Source organism: Protopterus annectens, chromosome 1.part2 (assembly GCF_019279795.1).
Source record: "Protopterus annectens isolate FY-2018-M chromosome 1.part2, PAN1.0, whole genome shotgun sequence".
In the NCBI taxonomy this organism is placed as follows: domain Eukaryota; kingdom Metazoa; phylum Chordata; order Ceratodontiformes; family Protopteridae; genus Protopterus; species Protopterus annectens.
The window spans coordinates 383,712,266-383,737,562 of NC_056727.1; the positions used below are offsets into that span (position 1 = coordinate 383,712,266).

Genomic DNA, 25,297 nt, shown 5'->3' on the forward strand with positions numbered 1-25,297 from the left:
GTGATGGTACAATCAAAAACTGCATGGTATCTGAGAGTTAAGGTGGAAGATGTACACAGGCAGTGACATACTGGTTTGTTAAAAGGCAGACACTGACCAAAAGAACATTATTGTGCTGAGAGGTCACTTATAAGAAGGCAATATTCTTATCCCATCAGATCTTTTTAGCATTTAATCAACCAAACATACTCTTCCTGACTGCAGACTGTGTAGTCCAGCCTCTTTCACATATCATAAAACCATTTTTACACAGACTGTGAGTCACTCAGTACATTACTAATAAGAATGCCTTTATAAGGCTGGAAACTTTGTTCTACCTCTAATGGTTATTACCCTGTCTGTAGCTCTTCTATTTTTGCTTTCACTCATGTTCTACTCATTGTGTATTGAATCCTGGACCATCTTGCTGTGTTCAGTCTTGCATAACTGTCTTCACACTTTTTTGCAGACTATGCAGTGTTTTTTTGGCAGTGATAAAACAGGCATTTTTTACACTCATCCTAAGAAACCACTTTTGGGTCTGCATATCTTGAAAACTCTTTATCCCATCTCCAAACCTTCTATATAGTAGAAAAGTAATAGCAAAACTGGTTTATATATACACACACACATATATATATATATATATATATATATATATATATATACATATATATATATATATATATTTATATATATATATATATATAAAACTTGGCCACTTTTCTTCTATCCATAACCTTTACAATCCATGTCTATCTGGTTTCAGAAGCTATCATAGTGCTGAGACAGTCCTCAATGGGGTATTTAATGTTCTGTGGGATGAGCAGGAGTACATAAGCTTGGTTGTCCTTGAGCTTTCACAGCAGCATTTGACACAGTGCACCATGGTATCTTTCTGAAGCATCTCCGGACCTACTGTATCATATCTACCACAGCTGTTGAGTGGTTTACCTCTTATTTTCAAGAAAATCACAGACAAATATATCTGTGATAACTGCTCTTAATCCATTAAAATTTGAAAGAAAATTATACTGAAATGGCTGGCTATCAGCAGGGCAAGGCTTAGGCCTGAAAAACAGACTACCGTGCATTTGATCACTGGATCTACTTTGTTCTAAATCTTTACCCTAAAATTAATTTGGAGGGAAACCTTATTGAGCCTCAGCAGGGTGTGCAACACTGGTCTCCTTACTGCCACTGAATGACCAAGTGGCAGCAGATGAGAACTCATCTAGGAAACACATATTGGATTAAACGATTTGATCTGCAAAAGGACCTAATAATATTCACTCATGCTTTAGTTTCCCCAACTTATCTACTGCAATGCCCTTTAACTTAGACTGGTATAACTTAACTTTCAGTGTCTACAGCATGGAGAGAACTCTGCAGACAGGCTCCTCAGCAGCATCCCTACCTATCCTGGAGATTATCATCCCTGTGTTTCAGTGTTTGCCTTTGCCCTCACTGGCCTGAAGGCTGTTGTACAATACAAGGCATTGTCATTATAATATCAAGCCCTAAATGATCTGGATATTATACTTTTAAAGGAATTGCTTCACTTCAGCCAGACTTTCTTCTCTGCTCAGCACATGAATATGCTACTAGAGCAGGAGATCCACAAGACGCTTCTGAAATCTTCTGGGAATCATTGTTATTCCTTCCAGTGTCACTCTTGTTGAATTCAAAGCTTCCTGAAATATGGAGACAAAGCTTTGTTGGTAGTTCTAATAGGGCACCAATGGCCATTGCATTTGTGATGGAACTGAAGAACTTACATGTATCCTAACAAACCACGTTCACTACGCCATAGTAGTTATTTTTTCTCATCTACCAGTTTATGTTGTAATGAGTTTTGTAACATATCAGCCCATGCAGTAATCAGATCTGTATTACAATACCTAATTTGAATGAAACTATTCTGTCTAGGGTTCCAGACTTCTCCACTATACAGATACTCAGCAAATCATCATGCCAAACATTCTACCATCACTTTCTACTATGAGAAACGGGCTTTCTGATGTACCATCACCTGATTATTTTTTATTTTCCCTATGCAAAAAAAAAAATGCTATCAATGCCCAAAGACATGCCAAATGAGATGCGCATTGACTTCACCAGTGCTGGTCTGAAATCCAAGAATACAAGAAAATGTAGTAATCTGAACAGACAAGATGTGTTGACACTTTCTGATACTGAATGTTCAGTAGGAAAATAGAAGGCTGACCCTGATAAATCACTGGCTAAACTGAATTCTTCCTTTTCACCAGTACTTTATCATCTCTACTTTTCCCTGTCCTCACTAACCTGTCCTACTCTTTCCTACCTCTCCATGTTTAAACTAAATGAAAGCTCTAGCCATGCCCATGACAAATGACTTAAAAAGTCGTGGGCATTCAGAATCGCCATATAGCTGAAACACCTGATGTACATAAGGGTCATTTGCATATATCCCATGTGCCTCTAATACAGGAGGTTTGAGAGGTCACTCAGTGGAAATTGTAGCTTGGCTAGAGTTTTCATTTAGTTTTTACTGATTTTTTTTTCTGCGTGACCTTTACAGTCATTGTTTTGGTTTACCTCTCCATGTTAAAGAACTCAAAACAGAAAAGTACAACTTTTAGTAATATTACTGTAAGTACAAAATGTGTACTGAAGTTGCAATTGTATATATTTTTTTCTTCTTTTTCTCAGTAACATTTTTGTAATTTTTTTCTCTGTTTATAACATTGTAAATAATTAAAATGTATCCTGGTAGGATATTTTACTCAATGTGTTACTAAAATATTCACTGTTAGTGAAAGCTTTTCTCCCCAGTTCTCTGCTGAAAAATGGGCACTTTTTGACACAGTCAGATTTTCACAGTGAACAAATTAAATAATAAATAATAAACTTCTGTTCATGCTCCTTACCTCTTACAGTCGCAGTTTCTCCAGCAGGATGAGCCATGCGTTGCATAGCTGTAGGAGCAACACAGATCGGCATGCTAATTCGCTGTCCCAAGACTGTTGTTGATGTGTCTAGCACAGACACATCTCTGAGTACTCGTGGGTTTAGTGTCCATCTGGTATTGAAAGATGAAAAATATTAATTTGTACAATCAATTGTTTACATCATATGTGTATCCTTATGGACTACAAAGTATAATGCTATACACATTGTAAGCAGATAATACTATGAAAGAATGATAGCTATGTGTCATTCCCCTAGGACAGTTTATCACATAATTCTGGCATTCTATATATGCTGTCAATCTACAGATGCTAAAAGGTGGTGCACCCAATCTGCTGATCAACATAATGTAAATCCAAAGGTACCTGTGAATATGTATGACAAATATTCACTGGCTACATAAATTTAAGAAAAGTAAATGCACTGGAAACACTGTACAGCATGCTCAGCAGTCTACTACTGCTAAACTATTAAAAACATTTAAGTTGCAGCAAGAAATTATTTCTTCAGTACATTTATTTACAATACTGTAACATGATTATTGACTCTCTTGCTGTTATTTTAGTTCACATTTCTAACTGCAACTGATACATATAAACATAGCAAGAACCAGCCGTGGCAGATGTGATATGACCTATATCCTTATGTAGATCTCAAATGATTTACAAATGTAATTAATAGTCACAGCAATGAAAAGGACAATTTTGAAAATGAAAACAGGCACCAATGGAGGAGAAATAAATAAGTCTAAATGCTGATAATGGAAAAGACAGCTAGGTTTATTCAGTAAATAAACGCACACATCACACGGCATTTTCATCCACCGGACTTCATCAGATGTAACAAATTTTATCTATGCTGTACCAAATCTTTTTATACCCCTTCCCCCTATAGTTAATCAATTAATGTTTAATTAATGCATTTAAAATGGTAACACACATAAGCCCTTTTATATTCATTAGTAAATACACCCTCTACCTAAAAGAGTTACTGTGAATACAAACAAATACATAAAAGCTTTTTACTGAAACCTATTTGTACACTTGTACATTCAGTAATATTACTAAATTAATACAGGAATAAAATTCACGTATTTAGAAAATTCATACATGCTCAAGGGTTTATAATAAAAAACACAGTTAAAAAAGCAATTGTATGCTATATATATTATTTTTTTTAATTATTAAAAAGGTATATAAATTTATCGTACAAGGAAACTTACAGAAAAAAGTCTATTTGTTCACATTCTTATCCTTAAAGTTAACTAAACAAAATATTTGTGCTCAGCTTAATGTAATATATAGAAGTGTAACAAATGCTTAAATCTAGATAGCACCAAAAGGTGCTACAACTTAGCTGCCCTCATCCTTAAGATGGGGGCTATGGAAATGTGTTCATTAAGACCTGGGAATTTATTGGCTTCAAGTAATAACTGCCAATATAATTCCCTAACTTCTATCCTGTTCTCCCAAGGTCCGCCCCTAGTATCTTGATGCACCATTTCTATTACAAAGAAACCCCATTTCGCTCCTACACATGTCATAGTGTGTTTGTATATTGCATTATTAATGTCTTTTGTTCTATATAAAGGACAGTCACATAAGCTAAAGAATGACAAGACATATGTTTCATGATTTGTTGCACAACCAAGGGGACCACATTGCTGCATATTTCGCCCTGTCTTCAGTTTTCCATAACAGTTGTTGCGAACATTTGACTGTGGATTAAATTAATAGAGCTGTTTTCATGGGTTCCATTTCTCAATTTATTCATCACAGACTGTGCTGAAAGAAGAGATGTTGAACCAAATCAGGAGAATTTAAAATCAGTCTAACAAAAAACACCAGCCTGTCTTGCAAACAGTCTTCCATCCAATCAGATATTTTGCTAAGTTATCTCCCTTGGCATCTGAAAAGGAAGTACATCCATTCTGCACAGCCAACCCTCCAAGAGAACAAAACACCAGCATCTGGGAAACAACTCCAAATCCAACATTAACAGTGCTTGTTGTCCACCGTCATTAATGACTTGGCCTGCCTACAAACCCTACAGAGGAAAATTATTAACCAAAAGGCACAATGGGTTCACCATCCTTAAGTAATAGGCAGACCAAGTCATTAATGAATGAATCAAGGATAATGAGTCTCATAATTCCCACTAAGATGACTTTTGTGTACCTCCAAAGCCTTAAGGTTCTTCATTTTCACAATCAGTATAGGAATCTAGTGTGCATTAGCATTCCTTTTCTCCATCTCCAGCTCACCTTGTTGCATGTGCTCGGTTGATATGTAATGTTCCCAGAGGTTTTAGCAATTTCTAACCATGGTACACTGGCCACAGGAAGAAGCACAACTTTGCGAGCTTGAATGTGAGCTTATTTGAGATGACCTAAAAGACAACAACCATGTGAAGCCTATCTATCACTAAAAAGTCAATATTTTTAATAACTTTATCAAAGTCTCTGCAAGGAGTACATGAGGTGTGAATTCCCTCAAAACAAAACATGACAGGCTGAAGTCTAAAAATATTCAATTATTCTTACTATGTAGTTTAATTGCCAAAACTGACCTTGTGGTGGCTGGTGTCTATGTGTTTTAAGACATGAGGCACAGACATAGGAAAAAGGGCATCTAGTTTATCTAAGCATTCAGGATACCACTGAGATCCTTATGTTAGTAAAAATGATCTAAGAACTTAAGACGGCAATTATCAGAATCTGCTACCCATTACAAGGCTCTTAAATTGATGTCGTTTGACAAGACTGCCAATCTGCAAGCTATCACTTGTGATCTAATGGCAGGTTTGGGGAAGTGAAGGATTAAGTACGTTTTTTTTTTTTATTTATGCATTTATTTTATTTATTTATTTTTATGGCACAAAAGACATCAGTTTCAGACAGAGATGATGCACAAGATTGAGACTATATATGCAGCTTCACAGCTACAGTCTCACAAATGTATCAAATGGTAAGGATCTTCCAGAGTTTTTTAATTTGCAGCTGTCATGCCTTTTAAAGTGTCCCGAGTTGTTTCAAATGCAAATAGAATGAGTCAACTGATCCATTCATCGCAAGAGTGGACAACCAGCTTGTTAAGCCATTGTCCACCATTTAAGATGTCTGAGACAGCAGGTGTAACAGAAGCAGTGTGGACAGGAAGTCCAATGCAGTTTAAAGCTACCTCATATGTTTTTATTTTGATTCTTCTCAGATGTTGAAGCGAGGCAGGCAGCCTAGCATGACAAACTGAAAACAAGCAAAAAAAGTATAATTTCATTACTCAGACAAACCAAAGAACATGTGGAATAACTCCAGTAAGTAACTTAAAGATGAAGAGGAAGCTGTTAAATAGCTCCACGAACTGATTGTTTTTTTGCAGAACAGATAGGCGGAAGCTGATTTAGAATTAGAATCATCTTCCCAACATGTGGGCAAAAGCTGGTAGTAACTACAAGAAGATAAACTTTATGTTTCCATCACCCCAACAAGAAATACATTACCTGAAGACTTCACATCTGACTTTTTCCTGCAAGTCTTACATCTTGGATTAAAACTGTGGAACCCTAGATACTGCAATTAATGAGACTGGGATGTTGTTCTGTCTGTTCCCTAACAAGACTCACTGTTTTTATTTGTAATATTAAAATAGTTTACAGTTATATTTAATATCGTCCTAAAACTAAGATCTTAAAAAGCGCTATGGTTATATATTCCATATGGTTCAAAAAAGTTACACTATTGTACAGTGGTGGGAGATACATAAATTCAGTCAAGGTTTGTTAAAACTGGCTGACAGGGGTCCAGCTTCAGAAGTTCATTTATACATCTGATTTTCAGAACAGTAAAATATTGATTTGTTGTATATATGACTTTAATCTGGGTTAGCTGAGGTAAAGCTGACCCATCACAAATGCACTGGAACAACTGGTATTAATGTTGTTGGAAGCACCCCAAGAGCCTTTATTCCTGGTGGATAAAGGCCGCTGGGAGCATCCCATCACAAATGCATTATTATTCCGAAGGGCTGCCCTTATCAAATGGCTCAGCCGTAACATCATCTGAGTACATTTGCAAGTGGGTGATTGCATCTGGTTTACAGCCACACTGAATCTGCATTGCTTCTTTGTCTTCCTCAAAAGGTTAAAATAAATAAGCCCAGTAAAGTAATACTGCTTTGTGTTGGGTCTGACATAATGGTTAACATGTTTGTCTCACAGACACACAGTGCATGGTTTGAATCTCATCTTTGAGGGAAGTTGGCTATGCCTGTAATGGCAGTTAGCCTACTATTTACCTATGTCTCTAACCAAATAATTGAAGCTGCAGGTTTCCTTACACTGAGCATTTGTTATCTCTTCTGGCATTGTATGAAGTGTAAAAACTGTGTTTTTCATAGCATTAGAGAGCCTAACAAATGCTCCTGATCCATCTACCCAGTAATAGTCTTCCTGTAATTATAAGTACACAATGAATCGTTTCTCTTGAGGAATTGAACACATTTCTTTTTTCATTTCAGCCAATCCACACCAGTACCACCACTACCCTTTCTTTCATTTCTGCAGTGAAGTATAAATGCAAACAAAGTGTTGGTAGATTTCATTCAGACCTTCCGACTAGAGACAGAGGAGAATGGCCCTAAGCAATCATGGCCACCAACCATTTTTAAAAAGAAAATAGAGAAACTCCAAATTAGTATTATGGGGCATACAACAAATGGCTGCAGATTCTAAAAACTGTTGTAGTCAATGATACAAATAATGGTTGAAAAGAAGCTCGCAAATACTCTTTAGTTTAGATATAAATCCAGATATTCATTGTCACCATTGTCGACCCCACCCAGCCCCTCAGAGGGGGTCTTGGTTATCTTTGACCTCTAGAAGTAATCATAAATGAAGAATTTCCTTTACTGAATAGTGATGTGTTCCTCTGTGATTAAGCTGATCTAAAAGGGAGAGATTTATGATCACAGTCGTCTAGCGATACGACCAGAATATATCAGGCCTCAGCTTAATGTTTCTTTGTGTGTGTGTGTGTGTGTGTGTGTGTGTGTGATACACCAAGCAGGTACATCTGTAAGGGTGCATCATTCACATGCAGAATAACCCTATTGTATTTGATAGCATTATGATAGCTTGACTACCAGGTATCATTAGCACCATGGATGCCATACATAAAATGCCCATGCTTATATCAAATGATATATCACACCATCAGCATTTAGGAGGTATGTAAACACATTGGGAACTTATGTGGACAGTGACCTGATCAGCATATGCACACCATGTTAAAGTAGTCCTTCTATATTGCACAGCTCATAAACAAAGGGATTGCTTCTAGATCTAGGGATGTCATTGCCCCCCTTTACTCAGCACTTGTTATACCTGTCATTGAGTGTAATGTTCCTTTTGGCATGTATCTGTTCAGACAAATGGAACAGTTGGAAAGCCCATACAGATACCATACATAAAAGATGCAAGGCCTAAACAATATGTTTTACATGGTCCATCACAAAGCCCTGTCTTTATATTCGGTATCTTACAGACTGCTAAGAGGCATCCTTTGACAGATTACTAATGGATGTACTTGACATCTTCAAGTCAGATGGTATCAGATATATTCAATCCAAGGACCTAAACCTCTTTTGCAACATTAACAGAATGATTTGGAAGGGCAAGTATATCTTGCTCTGAAGCAGACTCCCCATCCACATAAAACAAAGCTTACCCCAACCACATTCAAGTGTAACTTCAATCAATGGTTGGGAAATAAGAAATTTACCACAGGAATCCCCCTTACTACTAAAAGGTACAGGCAGCACCTAAATGCTGTATCCCAACACATGGGTCCATACTTCACACTGCCAAAATTTCGCAGAATGTCTAGATTTTTGGGTCATATTTCTGATCCATTCCTCATAAAATATGTGGTTCTCTGGCAAGTCACTAAAAATGACAGACATTTGAGTTCCATGCTTTATATCCTTTGGAAAATGCATGTTAATGCAATACCTGTTATTCTAGCAACTTTCTAAGTTTATAAGAGCAAGATTTAAAATCTTTAAAATCTGTCCCCTTTTTTAAACCTTTGTTCCCCATTATTTTTGGCTGTGTTCAGATTTCTTGAGTTAAGAGTTTGAGAGGCATGTATGGGACCACTCCAAATATCTGTGTTTTGATCTAGCAATTATCACTAGCGTAATATATAAATATAGATCTTGGAAAGAGTTGGGTGATTCTAAACTCCAACAAGATGTGTTAATTTTAACTACCAAACGGAATAATTAACTAGGCTTAAAATGACTCTCAAGGGCAGTTAGCCTAGTACTAACCTATGAACCTGTTGCATAAAGATATCTTTAACAAACATCCTGGAGGCAGTCATGATACATGTTTGGAACTGTAGTGTCCTGTGCCAAAGTTTTCAGAGCGGCAAAAATCCATACAGCCGTCTTGGGTTTTATACTGGATATAACATTAAAACGTGGCTGCTTACACCTATCAGAGCACTCCAAAACACTTGCTAACAATCCCTACCATGCCAGTTACAGCTGAAAAAAAAACAGTATTTAATGGGTGTTTCCACATGTAAAGCTGAACACCCAGTGCTTGCAATATTCAGGAGGTTTACTGCAATACAAACCAGACAAGGCATGTAGAATGTATGCACCAAGCAACACACTGCATAACATAACTCTTAACCTCCTACACTAAAAATAACTGCAACTCCACCAGAACAATATGCTAGTAATCCAGAATATGGGTGTGAATTGCCACCCCAGAGAAAACCAGAGCAATACCAAATTACTAAAGCCAAATTTGAGGTGAATTTGGCCTCCCAGGCCAAGGACAATCACAAGGCATTCTTTAGCTGTGTCTGCAACCTCAAAGGCAATGCACAATTGTGTGCAGAGCTCATTGTAAATGGAGACACCTATACTGAGCCAAAAGATATAGCAAACCAACTGGTCAACAAATTCAGCTCCAACTTTCCCCCTTTCCCCCACAACCTTCCCTCAGGAAATACCATCAAATATAACTCCTCTGCTATCACTAGGGAACAGGTCCTTAATGCTCTCTCTGAGGCCAAGAACACTGTATCAATGGGCCCAGACAATATCTCAGGATGCCTTCTAAATAGCACGAAACATGACCTGTCAGGGCCTCTGGAATTGCTATTTAACTATAGCCTCCAAACAGGCTTCGTGCCTCATGAATGGAGAATAGCAACAGTCATCCCTCTGCACAAAGGTGGGCCATCTACAGAGCCTGGAAACTACAGACCCATAAGGATCACTAGTGTTATATGTAAAACCATGGATTATAATTATCATGGAAATGATCAATAGTGATATAATAAACCTCCAGATACTGGAAGCAACTCAGTTTGGTTTCATCAAGGACAGATTATGCCTGCTCAACCTGGTGGACTTCTTTAAGAAGGTCACCAAAGCAATGTATGAGGGCAAAATGGTTCACACTGCCTACCTTGACCTGACCAAGGTATTTGACTCAATACTTCACTAGGGCATTGTTGAGAAACTCAAGAGTTTAGGTACAAACTCATATGTCACCTAGTGGATAGCCAACTGGCTCACAAACAGAACCCAGGAAGTTAGAACTTTGGAATCCACCTCTACAAAGATGCCAGTAACAAGTGGAGTTCCTCGGGGATCAGTCCTTGGCCACTCCTTTTTGGTATTTACTTCTCTGAAGTCAAGGCCAATGTCAGTGGTCTCTGGCTGACTAAATTTGCAGATGATTGCAAATTAGGAGCTGTCATTGAATCCCACACTGACATAAATGTTCTCCAGGAGGGGCTGACACAGACAAATAACTGGTGTCAGAGCCATGAACTAAAACTAAATGTCAAGAAATGCATAATAGCATCCTTCAGGAAGTCATCCACCCCTGGTAACAACCATATTGACAACACGCCCCTTAGAGGTGACCCAGTAGTAAGGGACTTACAGACACACATAGATAATAATCTAGCCTTTGACCATCATGTGTCTACAGTAGTGAGGAACTCATTGTATGTTGCGCAACTTATAAACAAAGGTATAGCATCTAAGTCCAAGGAAGTCATTGTTCCATTGTATTTGGCATTCATCAGACCTATCATTGAGTACAATGCCCCCTTTGGTGTATACCTAAACAGGCATATCCAACAATTGGAACGTCCACAGAGGTTCCTCACTAACAGAATACAGGGCTTAAGGAAAATGTTCTGTGCAGACCACCTCAAGGCTCTATCCCTGTATTCTGTCTCCTATAGGCTTTTGAGGGGGAGATCTATGCCTGACATACAGGGCATTGTCAGACCCCACTCTGGTGGACCTCCAGCATATCCGCAAAACAAACAACACCAGACTTACCCATTTTAAGGAATTAAACCTTGCCTGTGATATAAATAGGACCTGCTGGAGAGACAGGTATGTGTCCTAGAGATTACCCCATCTCTGGAACAGGCTCCCCACCCATGTGAAGCAGAATTCCTCCCAAACCCAATTCAAGTGCAACTTGGACAATTGGATGGGTAACAGGAAATTCATCTCTGGTTTGGTACCTATGTCTCTAATGGACAAAGGCAATCTGTAAATGGTTCACCTCCCAGACCCTAGCCCGTAAATGTTTCATCTACCAAGTCCCTGCTTACACTTATCTTATCAAGGGTATCAGAACTTGTAAGAGATTTGGGATGCATGGCTAGGCTTAAAAAGGCCCTTGTGGTCATTAGCCTAGTAAACACCTATGAACCTATGACTATCACAAACAAGAACTCATCAGATAATAAACAAATTAATACAGCAGGACTTTGGTAAAGTTGTAAGAAAAAAAAAATGTAAAGATTTAAAAATGTATATAAATTTGAGAAAGTGTTACTCACAGCTCAGTTTCACTTAAACTGTAAGGAGCAAGGGATGAGATAAGACCTACTACCATCATGTCACAAGCTAAGGAACAGTCACTCAAAGCATGAAAACTACAGCACGGCAAACATACAATAAGACAATTATATCACTGTACTGAGCCCCTGCCATGATGTGTAGCAGTAACAATGTTTTGTATGACACAAATATTTACTGTCTACTGCCTCACAAAACCAAAACACCCACATCTGCATCCTTGAGGTATTTAATATGGGCCTGAGATGAATTCAGACATCACCCCAAATGAATATGAAAAAAAGTAGTGTTATTCCCAACAGCGGTGCTCATGACCTGGGAAGATGATGTCTCAACAGCAGGTGGTCATCTGTGAAATTGTGGTGATAGTGTGTTGATGCTGCCTGCTGTTGATACCTGTGCCACTGCATAGGCAACCCATGGGTGGGTGCAGATCAGCATCTGCTGGTTTTGTACTGTTGCAACCTGCATTGGTACCAGCTTATGGGTAGCTTTCTGAGTCTGTAGAGGGTAGGCTGTTATTGTCCCATACCTCTCATGCAACAGAGGCTTCATGTGGAACTCATACAGTAGCTAACCTACATTGCAGTCTATAACTTGCACTATCAAAGCAGTTTGGACCTGCTCCCTAACAGTCTGTCTGAACATGTGAGCATGCAATGATGTAATACCACCATCAGCAAGATTGGCAGCAACAGCTACAGTTATCACAACAGTGATGGCGCCTTGCACACACGTACCAGCAATAGACTTATCACAGTCTGAAATGTTACAACATTGGCTGGACTTGGGTTTTTGCCCAAACCTGCTAACTATGTGTCCTGGTCCCCCTGTAAAAACAGATCATAGGTTCATAGGTTCATAGATTAGTACTAGGCTAACTGCCCTTGCGAGCTATTTTAAGCCTAGCCAATTATCCCTTGTGAGACTCAAACCCCGCACCTTGTGTTTGCAAGTAGCTACTGTTTGTGAATATGTACCTACATTGGGCACTGTTTATTGGCCCAGTCCAGATTTTGTCACACTTGCACTAGATGCCTTCTCCTAATCCTTTACATTTTGTCTGCAATACTGTTGGTTAAAGATAGGCCAAGTACTGGTTCAGACTGTGTAGCCTTAGCCTCACCACACCTGACTCAGTCGTGATGTGTCAGATGTGGCCAAGCCATGCTGTCCAGCAGCAGGTGGTGTGAATAAGACAGGGCTAACAATATACCTGGCTGCTTTACTAAGTGTTAACCATGCCCTTGCAGACCCACTCCCTAAGGTGTTTAATCTAAGTTTAGCTACTGGTTTCAATCCTGATGTGTAGCTCACTGCAGTGGAGAGGCCCCTACAAAAGAGAGGCCTTACAAATGGCCCATGTAATTACAGGCCTATAAATCTAACAAGCTTCATCTACAAATCATAGAACACATTATAACTGACCTCATAAACTGTGATATCAAGAATATTTCTAGACTTAACCTCCAACAGTTTGGCTTTGTGAAAAGTAGATCCTATCTACTTAGTCTGGTAAACTTCTTTGAAAGGATTACAGAGATTTTAGACAGTGCCAATGTGGCACATACACCATATCTTGACCTGATCAAGGGTTTCAATATCATTCTTCATGCTGGCATCCTACAGAAGCTAACTACTTAAGAAATCGGTCTTTATGTGGTAAATTAGATAGCATACTGGCTGAAAGACACAACACATACAGTGAAAGTTGCAGAACATGTCCAGCCGTGTCTCTCAGGGCTCTCCTTTTTGACCTTTACTTCTCATATCTCTAATCAGAGAGCTATATCATATGGCTAGCAAAGTAGTAGATGAGTGTAAATTGTGAGGTTGTTGCAAAATTACCCTCTTGACAATCAAATCCTCCAGAATGAGCTTGCTCTATTAAACTTTTGGTGTAATAAAAATGGAATCAAATTAAATGTAAAAAGCGTAATATCATCATAATGAAAAGATAACACACCACTACAAAATAAAAATATAGTCAGGGACATGGTATCTTGGGTTATTAACTCCCTTGCTTTTGACCATCATGGGGGGAAAGAAGGGTGAAGTTTTTGATGAATCTGTCAGCCAGCAAAGTTGGCTATATCTACGGCATTTATATATGTGGTGCCCTTGACCACTAATTCTGTGCACATCTGGGTGCTTCCTTTGAAACTGTGGACATATGTGAAGAAGGCCTTATGATTGTCTCTAGTATATGTGGCCAATTTGGACTCGAAGTTTGCTTTGGAGGATTTCACTAGTGCTCTTATTTGCTTGTTCAGGCTAAGGAGAGATTGTTTCCAATTGGGCACTTGCTCCTTCTCGGTCCTGGACAGCAATTTTTTCATTTTGTTATATCGACCACCATGTTGATTCTGTTGTATGGAAAGCTTTCTACATGGCCCACCTCATAAGTAAATGTATCTCATCCAGGAAAAAGGAGATCATAACATCCCTGTATTCTTCCCTTATAAGGCCCATTATTAAGTACAATGCTCCTTTTGGCATGTACCTCGCAAAGCACATGCAGCAGCTGGTGAGACCACAGAGGTTCCTCATCAGGAGAATCCAAGGCCTCAAACATCTGCCATAGACAGATAGGCTAAAAGTCCTGTCTCTCTAGTCAGTTTCATACAGACTCCTCAGAGGTGACCTCAGTCTGCCATACAACGCAATCTCAGACCCCACCTTGATGGGACTGCGGCATTTCCGCAAGTCAAGCTCCACTCGAGTAACCCACACACATGACCTCAACCTGGTCTGTGATATCAATAGGACTTGTTGGCGGGACAGATTTGTGTCCCAGAGACTCCACATCTGTGGAATAGACTCCCTCTTCACATCAGACAAAGTACCTCATTACCCCTTTTTAAGTGCAACCTGGATAACTGGATGGGAAACAGAAAATACACCCCTGAGATCTCACCTATGTCCCTGCTGGACAGGAGCATTGGGTTCTGACTTGTCTAAACATGGGCTAAACTCTTAGCTAGGCTTATAAGAGCCTCAGGGCCAATAGCCTAGTAACTTCCTATGATCCTATGATCCTATGTGGCAATGCTTGTCAGGAAATCTTTTTATTTGGAACAGTTAATTGCCAAGGAATGTCAACAAAGTTTAGAAAGGTAATCACTTCCTTACACCAACACTAAGACCAATTAAAGAGTACAATACTCCATTTGAAATGTAGCTCATTAATACAACAATTAGAAAGACCCCAAAGGTTCCTAACCAAAGAAATTTAATCACTAAAGTTCCTGAACTATCAAGAGAGGCTGGGAACTTTACCCCTTTGTTGTGTGCCTTACGGACTGTTGAGAGGAGATCTCTGTCTCACTTACTGTGCCAGTATAGACACAATTGTCCTGGACTTCCTGCATCTTCATAGGTCCAATGACTGCACCACAAGTAGAACCAGAAACCTAAATCTTCATAAGCAGACAAATAAAACACAGTGGAGGGGCAGATTTATAACATGAAGCCTTCCTAACCTCTGAAATAAACTTCCTCTGAATGTTAAGCAGTACAACTCACTATCTTCCTTTAACCGTAGCCTGTATGACTGAATGGGTTTTCATAAATATACTTCAGAATTGACTGGTATGGCCCACCTGGAAAAAGGAGGTGGAGCCTGAATGAGGATACTAGCAAGGCATAAATGCTCATAAGACTCAACAGCCTTGGAATATCTATCAATCTATGACTCTTTTGGGTTTATAACTATATGCTTGAGACTTGAAATGTTGAGTCGAGCAGTACAAAGCCCTGAATGTTGACACTTGGAATGTCGAATACCTACATTACTGAATATCCAAACTTGCCCACCTTCAGGACCCAAATTAGCACTTGATTCTAGGTCTAGAGCAGTAGGGTGTTTTGATATTTGCTGTTTTTCACAAATGTTGGTATTTGGCATTTCAGTTTTTGACCTATGATTTTTATTGCTCAACTCCATATTTCTGAGTATCTAGCATTTAACAGTAAACTGACTCTGTGTGTGTTCAGCATTAAACTTATAAGATAACAAAAACCAGCTACAATACAAAATAACCTGATTAGTGAAGTGACCCCACGTTTATGGATTTAATAGTACCATAAATGGCTACATCAAGGACAAGCCTGAGGAGGAACTGCACATCAAGAGTGAGTGAGTGAGTGGTATTGCTGCTGAGATTCAAGCCCATCATTTCTCATCTTGGAGGCTTATATGAGCATTTCTTTTTGCTCTGCCTTTCATGTCACTTCCCTGTGCCTTCACTAAGAACTCAGCCTCCCTTGACCATCTTCTGCTCAGACATCATTGATTGTCTAAATATGCTGTGCATATCAACAGTGGACTCTTTATTACATTCCTGCACCACTACTACAGTGGTACTGGAATACCCAATATGTAAAATGCTCCCAAGATATTCTCAGTGTAATTTATACCAAATTGCTGAACCATTACAACCTTGCTCTGGGAACACCTTCACATGAAGTATCTATATAACAATGTTTGCTACAGCCCTGAAACACTACAACTGTGTTCTGTTGCCACTAGTTCACTAAGTACATCTTATATATCTGTACAGCACTCGTTGATGAATTTCTGAAATGATATAACTTAATTCTGGGAATACCTGTCCATAAAGTTCACTATAGGTATCCAAAGTGGACTTTTCACACTAGGTATCCATAGAGAACTTTGATCTCTGGGCATCCATACTGGACTTGGTACCCTAGGTATCCATAGAGAATGTCATACCCTAGTATCCATAAAAACATTGTTCCCTAGGTAGCCATCAAGAACTTCATACCCAAGGTATCCACAGAGGACTTTGTACCATAGGTATCCATAAAGGATTTTGTACCCTAGGTAACCATAGAAGACTTGTACCCTAGGTAGCCATAGAGAACATTGTACCCTGTGTATCCATAAAGGACTTTGTGCCTTAGGTATCCATAGAGGACTGCATACCCTAGGTATCCATAGAAGACATTTTACTGTAGATATCCAGAGAGAGCTGTTTGGTACAGTCCTGAAGCTCTACCATTGTGTTCTGGGAATATCTGTTCATACTGTGTGTCATAGCTGTTTACAGAGTGCTAGTTGCCACTGTGTTCTGTGCATAACATTTTCTCTACTCATTTAGAGAGCACTGTTTGCTTCAGTCCTGAACTGCTACAACTGTGTTCTAGGAAAACTTGCTCAAAACAGGTGCTGTAGGTATTCATGGAGTACTGTTTACTACAGTCTTAAACCACTACCATGGTGTTCTGGGAATACTGCCCATAATGTGTACCCTAGGAATTCATAGACAATTATTTTTTAATGTCCTGAAACTCAATGACTGTGTTCCATGGACAAAAGCCCAAAAAGTGGATCCTAGGTATAAACATAGAAAGTACAGTTGTGTTACACTTATCATAATTTTAGGTGTCCGAGTGATGCAGTACTGCTCAGCCTGATTCTCAGGATCATGATGTCCAAAGACTGACATCTGGACATCACAGTATAGTATGACCATCTATCAGCAGCATCTTTGAGTCTTTCTAGGCTGTGAAAACCTGTCCAGTGTCTGAGGACAGAATAACTCTCCTGGTCATCTAAATCCTGAGATAGAGTGACTGTGAATTAGAAGGAGAGGAAGAAGGGTACAGGAGAGGGATGATGATAGGTTTAGGATACCCACTCCAACCCTCAGCCATTGAAGGCCAGGAAGATAGAGGGGAAGGAGGGTAGGAATTGGTACTGCAACACCGAGCTACTCAAACATCTACAATTATGGTAAGTGTAAGACAACAGTACTATGTTCTTCATAGCCAAGGTTGCAGGACTGAACCTTGAGATGACTCCCAGATCTACAGATTGAGTGGATGGCTGTCTGAGGGCCCCTGAAAAAGGAGGTTCTGTAGAAAAGAAGTAGCAAAACCTGCAATAGCCCTGGATGCAGTGCCTAAATGATAGTGCTTAATAAAGGTGTGGCCAGAAGACAGGGTAGCAGATTCCATGATGGCCTACGAAGGGACACATTTTAGGATAGCAGTAGTGGATGGAGTGTGCCCTAACTTATGTTGGTATCTGCTTTCCATAATAAGTATAGGAAAATGTAAAACAATTAGCTATCCATTCTGAAACTGTCTGTTTGGAGACAGGCCTCCCTACTTTTCACTCTGCAAAGGCCACCAAAAGTTGATTTGCTCTATTTGGAGATGGTGTCCTGCTAACGTAGCAGCTGATCTGTTGGTGCACATCCAGCAAATGCAGGAATTGTTCTGCTTTATTCTGAAGATTAAGGATAAACACTAGTAGGTATATAGCCTGGTTTAAAAAAAAACTCTGGCACTACTTTGGGCATGAAAGTAGGATTAGTTTTTAGGGTAAAACTGGCTCTGTGGAATACCATGAATTGTTTCTTTCACATTAGGGCTTGTATTTCTGAGACTCACCTGGCTGAGGTAATTGCTGTCAACAGGGTGGTCATCCATGTTAGCATCTTTAGAGGGACTGAGGTAGCTGGCTCTGGTGGCAGGGTAACCTTTTTCAAAACATAATACCTTAATACTTGAATAAGAAAGGTCCTGCCTAAACAATTATGGAAGGTATTAGAGCACTTGATTCATGCCAACACTAAGTGGTATCATACCTTGGGCCTGGCACCAAATAGAAAACCTTTTGCACTTTGAAAATTAGGATTTTTGGTAGTTGGTTTTCTTGCCTCTCTCAAGCTAGATAATACTTCAGTAGAATAAGATGCATTGTTTGGTGTTAGAATCCACTTCTTCAAGCTGTTAGTTTGAGTGTGCTTAGGTGTGGATAAATGACAGAACCATTGTGATGGGTGAGTAGATCTATCACCTGATGAAGAGTATAGTATCTCCCCTCACTGAGAGTCAGCAGAAGGAGAGCCAACATTGCCTTGGCCAGAAGGGAGCTATGATCATCATGCTTGGCCATTTGGCCTCACTTTCAGCAGTATCCTGAGAATGAGAAGTAATGGAAGAAAGGCATACAGGAAGAGATCTATCCACTGAAAAGAGAAGGCAACCACTTTTCATGACCCTGTTTGATGGGACCTGGGGCAGAACCTTTGTAACTGTCTGTTCAAAGGAGAGGCAAAGAGTTCTATGCTGGGATTCCCCCATTAGTGGGTGAGGTTCAGGAAAATCCCTCTCTTCAGTATCCATCCATTTGGGGACCAGAAGGTACCTTCTCAGAGAGTCTGCAATGGTGTTGTTCTGTACCGGGATGTAGGATGATAATAATGTCAGTTGTAATTTCTTTGCTAAAACTACCTTTATCACTAAACTGCAAAGGTGATAAGGTCCCCCCTAGTTTGTTTATGTACCACATCAATGTGGTATTGTCTGTCCAAATCAGCAGAGTTCCTGGGGTCAGGTTGCCTTGGAAGACATTTTTTGCCAGAAACACTGCCAGCATTTCCTTTTGGTTTATGTGTCATTTCCTTTGTTCTGATGTCCAAGTTCCCTACATATTTACCATCCTGTGTGTGCTTCCCCAGCATATCAGAGTTGTCTGAGATGATAGTTTTGTCTGTCTCTGTTAAACAGAAGCTTGTCCTAGGTTCAGTAAAGTGCTCTTTTTTCAACAATTTTTTTTTCCTTTTTCAGGCATGGAAGAAGGGGCACCATGATTTCTAAAGGCCTGTGAATGTTGTTCGCATGTGTTTTTCAGAAACCATTGCAGTTTCCTCGTGTTCAACTTTACAAGAGGTACCAGTAAGATGCAGGATGCTATGTACCCAATGCCATTAGGGACTCTCCTTCTGTGACAGTCTGTTGTTGGTTGAATAAATCTTCGTGTTTCAGATCTTGAGTATTCATTCAGTGCACACTGTGGTTCGAATTTCATTTTATTTTCTTGGTTGAACCTTTGTTGGTTCTGGTGGACTGTTTAACTCTCCTTCTGTGATTGCCTGCTTTTCTAAGAGGTTCTCAAATAAGAGACCTTGTCGTAGGGTAAGGTCTTTTGTTGCACTGCGTCTATCAACGTATCTAGAAATAGAATTTTTGTACATGGCTGCAGTTGTAACGTGCAGAGGTTGAGGGTGAAGCCTACCTTCTAGAAGCAGTCCATAGTAAATGGCAAAGCTGTCATTGTAGATTTCCCCTGGATCAAGCAGTCATCCAGATAAGAGTAAATGTGAAGTCCAAAAGTTCTGCAACAGGCTATAACAGGTACTAGATATTTGGTGAATACTCTGGAAGCACTAGATAAGCCAAATGGTAAAGGTCAAATTGGTACTGTAATCCTCCTACCAGAAAACAAAGGTATTTCTTGTGTTTCTTTACAATGAGAATGTGAAGGTAGGCATCTTTCAGGTCTGGGGTCATCATATAGGCTCTCTAGAAGATGACTAGCAGTAGTTTTTGCAAGGTGAACATTATGAACTTTGGTAAGTGAAGGAACTTGTTTACCTTTGACAAGTCTAAGACTGGCCTCCAGATGTCTTTCCTTCTTGGAAGTAGCAATATTCTAAAGTAAAAACCCTGTGACCTCTTCTCCTACAGGAACTGGTTGAATAAATTCTTGTTGTAGAAGTTCTGCTAGAATTGGAGGAAAAGTCCCTCTTGATCTTTTGGTGGCTTTGGTATTCCTAAAAAGTTTTTTTTTTTCTCTGAACTGGATGCAATAGCCTCTTTATATGATATTTAAGACCCATGAGTCCCTGGTGATGATTTTCCACTGTTGAAAGAAGGAGAAAAGCCTTCCTGTCAGAGAGATGCAGGTTGGGATTTTTATTTATTTTTGGTGGGGGGAGGTTCTGTTGATAGTCACAGCTACTCTCTGGAGGGCATAGGATCTTTGGCTCACAGAGGTCTAGTGCATTGATCAGATTTTCACATTCTACTCTCTCTTGGTCTCCTTGGAGAGACCTCCCTTTTTCTTGGTTCAGGGGCAGTGGCCAAGATTTAGAGAGGCAATTCCTGCTAAATCTCAGTGTGGGAGACAAAATTATTTAACTGCTTTAATTTGTTTCTCTTTCTTATCTAGTTTCTCAAAAACATTCTTAGCAGGGGTACCAAAGAAGAACTTATTCAGTGTGGCATCAAGGAGTTCTGTCTCCACTTGGTCTGACAGGGGTTGTGTCATGTCTTCGTGTGACAGTCCCCATAGCAACTGCCCTACATGCTGCATCTAATGCATCATAACCAATTTTACTGACTGCCTGGGCATCTGGTGGGTTGATCTCACCGTCTCATGTATATCCCTCTGCAGGCTCCTGTCTGTGATTCCCTCTGCCTTAACAATAATTTTTTTTCTAGTAAAGATTCTCTATACATTACCATATGGAATTGGCAGTTAAGAGTCCTCATAGCCAGGGTAGCTGATGCATAAGTCTTTTTACCAAATCTATCAAGCATTCTGCTTCTCTGTCATTTGATAGGAGAATGTCGAGCAGCACCCTTGGGAGATAACTTGGTAGATTCAGTAGACACAACCAAGGGATCTAACTGTGGGTCTCAAGCACCCTAAAAAGCAGCCCAACTTATTAGGAGCAGAAAGAAGGGAAAATATCTTCAAAGACAACATCCAAAACTATATGCACCTGTGGAATGGTTAAAGATTTGGGAAATGGCAGGCTCAGAAGCTCTCAATAATGAGTCTGGAGCTGAGAAAACTCTCTGCTCTCCCACATGAAAGCCTCCTTCATCTTGTGCAGAGTTTCCACAAAGGATAAGTTTTCAGGGGGGAAGCAGAGGAAAAATAGTCATCTGAATCTGAGTCAAGAAATGATCGAAGAGGGAGACGTTCTGCATAAGAGAGTCCTTCTTCATCTTCAGATTCTGATGAATCTAAATCCTTCAGGGTGAGACCTCTCTCTTCCTTTTACAAGGAGAAGCACCTGGAACAGGCACCTGTGACTGGCTGGGCCCCCTGAAATTCATGAAATCCAAGAGCTCCTAGGTTAGCTAAACCAGGTCCTGTGCTCCACTCTGGGTGGAGGAGGCCAAAAGCTGAGGCAGCATGGGCTGGGGCAAGCTAGTAGGCCTCTTAGATTTGGGTGTCTGAGGTTTGTGATCAAGGCCTCAGGACACAGACTGGTGGCTGTGACCTCTATCCCATCCTTGGGATTTCCTCACATACAACTACCGAGGGAATACCATCCTCTCCATGTTTTCTTTTGTAGTCTGAGGAAATGATTCTACAAGGATCTCTCATTGCAGTGACAGTTTTAACACCTCTGCAGTAGTGTGAGGGAGGGGACTCTCAAGTCCTCTTGAACTACAAACGAAAACCCTGAACAAAGGCCAGCAATGTAGTTACTTTTCTGGCTATAGATGGATAACTTCTAAGTATAGTGTAAAACTAGGTCTGAACCAAACATAAATGAGGGTGATTAGAGACAGAAAAGAAGCAGTCCTTTTACAGAAGGCAAAGAAAATCACAGTGACCCTCCCAAATCCCATTATATGTCAATGACATGGGAATTCAAAGTTACTTCCCTATGTCTGGCATAAGTCATGCAAAGAATTATGGGAAAGAGAAAGGTGTGAGGAAGAACAAGATCATGTTAATACAGCAAGCCCCATTGGTAGCCATGTTGTGGAAAACAGGCTAAAATTACAAATAAAGTACTTAGAGTGATTTTGAGGTGTTAAAAATAGGTCAGGAAAAAGACAGAGTGAAAAAAAAAACATTTTTTTTAGTTCTAGGGTGGAGTTTTCTTTTAAGAGCACATAGTAAAAATAACATGATAAAGTATGAAGAATCCAATTACAGTAAAGGCAGCTGAATAAAGTGTAATTTTTTTGAGTGGAGAGGGAGGAAACAGAAGATAATTCAAGATTAAGAAACTAAGGGAGTTTGGCCTTCCCAAATGCTCTCATTGTACTCAGTAGACTGAGCTGATGAGATGGGACAGGGAGGAGTGTGAAAAATCAAAGAAGTAAGGGGGAAGTCCTTCCTAGATGATCTCACTGTGCTCAGTTGTGTGAGCAAATGAGATGGGAATGGGAGAAGTGACCAAAATCAAATTTGCAACAGTGGCAGGCAATTCCAAAGCCACCAACTTTAAGAATACAACAACACGTGGGAGGGAAGGTGGAAAAATAAACACTGCAGAGAGAATGCACAGGACAAATATGTAAATGCAGTACAATACAATCAAGTGCAAAAAAGTATACTTATCAGTTAGTATATCAGATGGTTATATAATCCAACATAGCCAGGTAGTTAGCTCTGCACAAATTCTGTACCTCTACCACAAGTTATGGGAGCATCTATTTATAACATCTGCCTGAGCTATGCAGATAGCACTATTTACTGCAGTTCTACACCACTACCACAGTGTTTTAGAGGCACTTATGCACAAAGAGGTGCACTTAACTATCAATGGGTTATTTAATACATTATCCACAGGAATAAGAAGGTGTAGATTTTTGATGACATGCCTTCTTACAATCAAAGGTAGGGGAGGGGATATACTGTCCATATTGTTCTCAGCAAAGATGGTAAAATGTAGGTCTGAACAGAGGACAGTTTTGAAAGATAGGAGGAACAGACTGAGGAACAGCTAAATCCAGGGGACTTGACCTCCTTCTGAGTAGCAATGTCAAAATAATGGATCTATATCACATCGTCGAATGCACAAGTGTTCGAACGATGTAATATCGAACCGGGAAGTTCAAAATGCTAGAAGTACGAACACGCAGAGCGATTTTTTTTACTCAGGGAAAAAAATCGCTGTTCCGGTACAAAAACAAAAAAAAAAACACATACATTTTAAACGTATACTAATGTGGGGGGATTCAACCCACCACACCCCACAACATGAGGGGCTGTGCCCCCCCACACCCCCTACTTAAATATACCAACTCTGAGATTGCACCACAGTGGAGGAAATAGCAAAGCTGTGAAAACGGCACACAGATGTTTTTCACTATTTTCACATTTCAGACATATGGGTTCGATATTACAACATTCGAACACCTGTGCGTTCAACGTCGTAATATAGACTCAGAATAACTGCTGGGACTGGATCTTTTGCAGTAGAAGAGGTTACAACGATTGAAAATTTCTACTGTGGCAAAGCTGCAGACAAAGATGAGATCCAATCCAAAATACTGAAGGTTCTGGACATTGTTCGACCGTTGTAGTTAGGCCTGTTAATCTCATTAGTATTATTTACAAGACTATGGAATGTATTATAGTTGAACTAGTAAACAATGGCATAGCTAATTATTTGCATTTAGCCAAGGCCTTTGACACTATCTCACTTGCTGAGATTTTTGACAAACGCTTCCCTACTCACCATTAACCTATAAATAGTTTACTGGATAAGTAATTGTCTGACAGAGCCCATGCTATAAGGTGGGGGGGGGGGTGATTTGTTCTACACAGATAATGACAGCAATGGTGTCCCACAGGGATTTGTTCTGGGCCCCTTCCCCTTTGATATATAGTTCTCTGATACAAAAGTCAACATCAATGGACTATAATTGAAACTTCTTTTCAGACAGATAACTATCATAAGATACTAGTGTAATTATCAGGACAATTCTGTTGCATTGATCATCATGTTTCCACCATCATCAGGAAATCCTTCTATCTAGCCTAGTTAATTTCCAAAGAAATATTTCCAAAATTGAAAGAAGTCACCCTACTACAGTATTCTTCCTTATAAGACCTTTCATTGAATACAGTGCTCATGCAGTATGTACAAATCCAGGTATATCGCTCAACTGGAAAGGCTCCAAGGGTTTTTTAACCAAGATTAGGGTCCTTAAATCCTTCAACTACCCTGATGAATTAACACAACTATCATTTTACTCAGTAGCCTACTATCCACTGTAAGGTGATCTGTGTCCCTCTTTTGGAGTCATGAAAGACTCATTCTTTCTCATTCTTGTTTGATGTAGTATTTCCTAGGATAAGCAAGGGCTCTACAAACATTCATACTAGGAACCTAAATCAACACCAACAAATAAACAAGAAAGATTTAAACCACTCACACTGTGTACAGAGATAAACCCTGAATACTTCCCAGCCGACCTAGATTTGATTAGAGGCTCTGGTGACTGATTGAGTGGCACAGAGGGATGAACATTGCCATCACTGAGAGGAAGGGAGACAGTCCTGTGAGAATCTCCAGTGACAATCCCTGGTGGAGGCTGGGCACCTCTCACTAGGAGGTTTGGTCAAAGGGGGGGAATGGGTGAAGACATAGCTGAGCAGCTGCAGAGGTGAGATGATATGCTGCACATCTTCATTGCACACTCATCTCTCTGAAGTAACCACAGGATCTGCAAGGGGCGAGGGTGAAATAGAGGTTATAAAATAAGACCCCTCCAACCCCTGGCCTGAAGAGGGATGGCAACACCACCCCCAAATGTCCATAAGATCCCTTCAGGCTCAGGCTCAAATTTGAAGATTAGACCTGGGGTTGATTGAAGTGCTGGTAGACCCAGTGAATGATATGTGGCATTGGTATGACTGTCAGAGTGTAAGAAGGGGAGAAAAAAACTAA

At 39.8% G+C, this 25,297-nt stretch overlaps 1 protein-coding gene across 1 annotated transcript in view; it reads right to left on the reverse strand.

Annotated features, from left to right (window-relative positions):
* Positions 1-25,297, reverse strand: part of HAO1 (hydroxyacid oxidase 1) — a 739,548-nt gene that overhangs the window by 601,058 nt on the left and 113,193 nt on the right. The window contains exon 2 of the mRNA XM_044056547.1: positions 2,892-3,043. Coding sequence (XP_043912482.1) covers positions 2,892-3,043 — 152 coding nt within the window. The remainder of the gene's footprint in view (positions 1-2,891; positions 3,044-25,297) is intronic.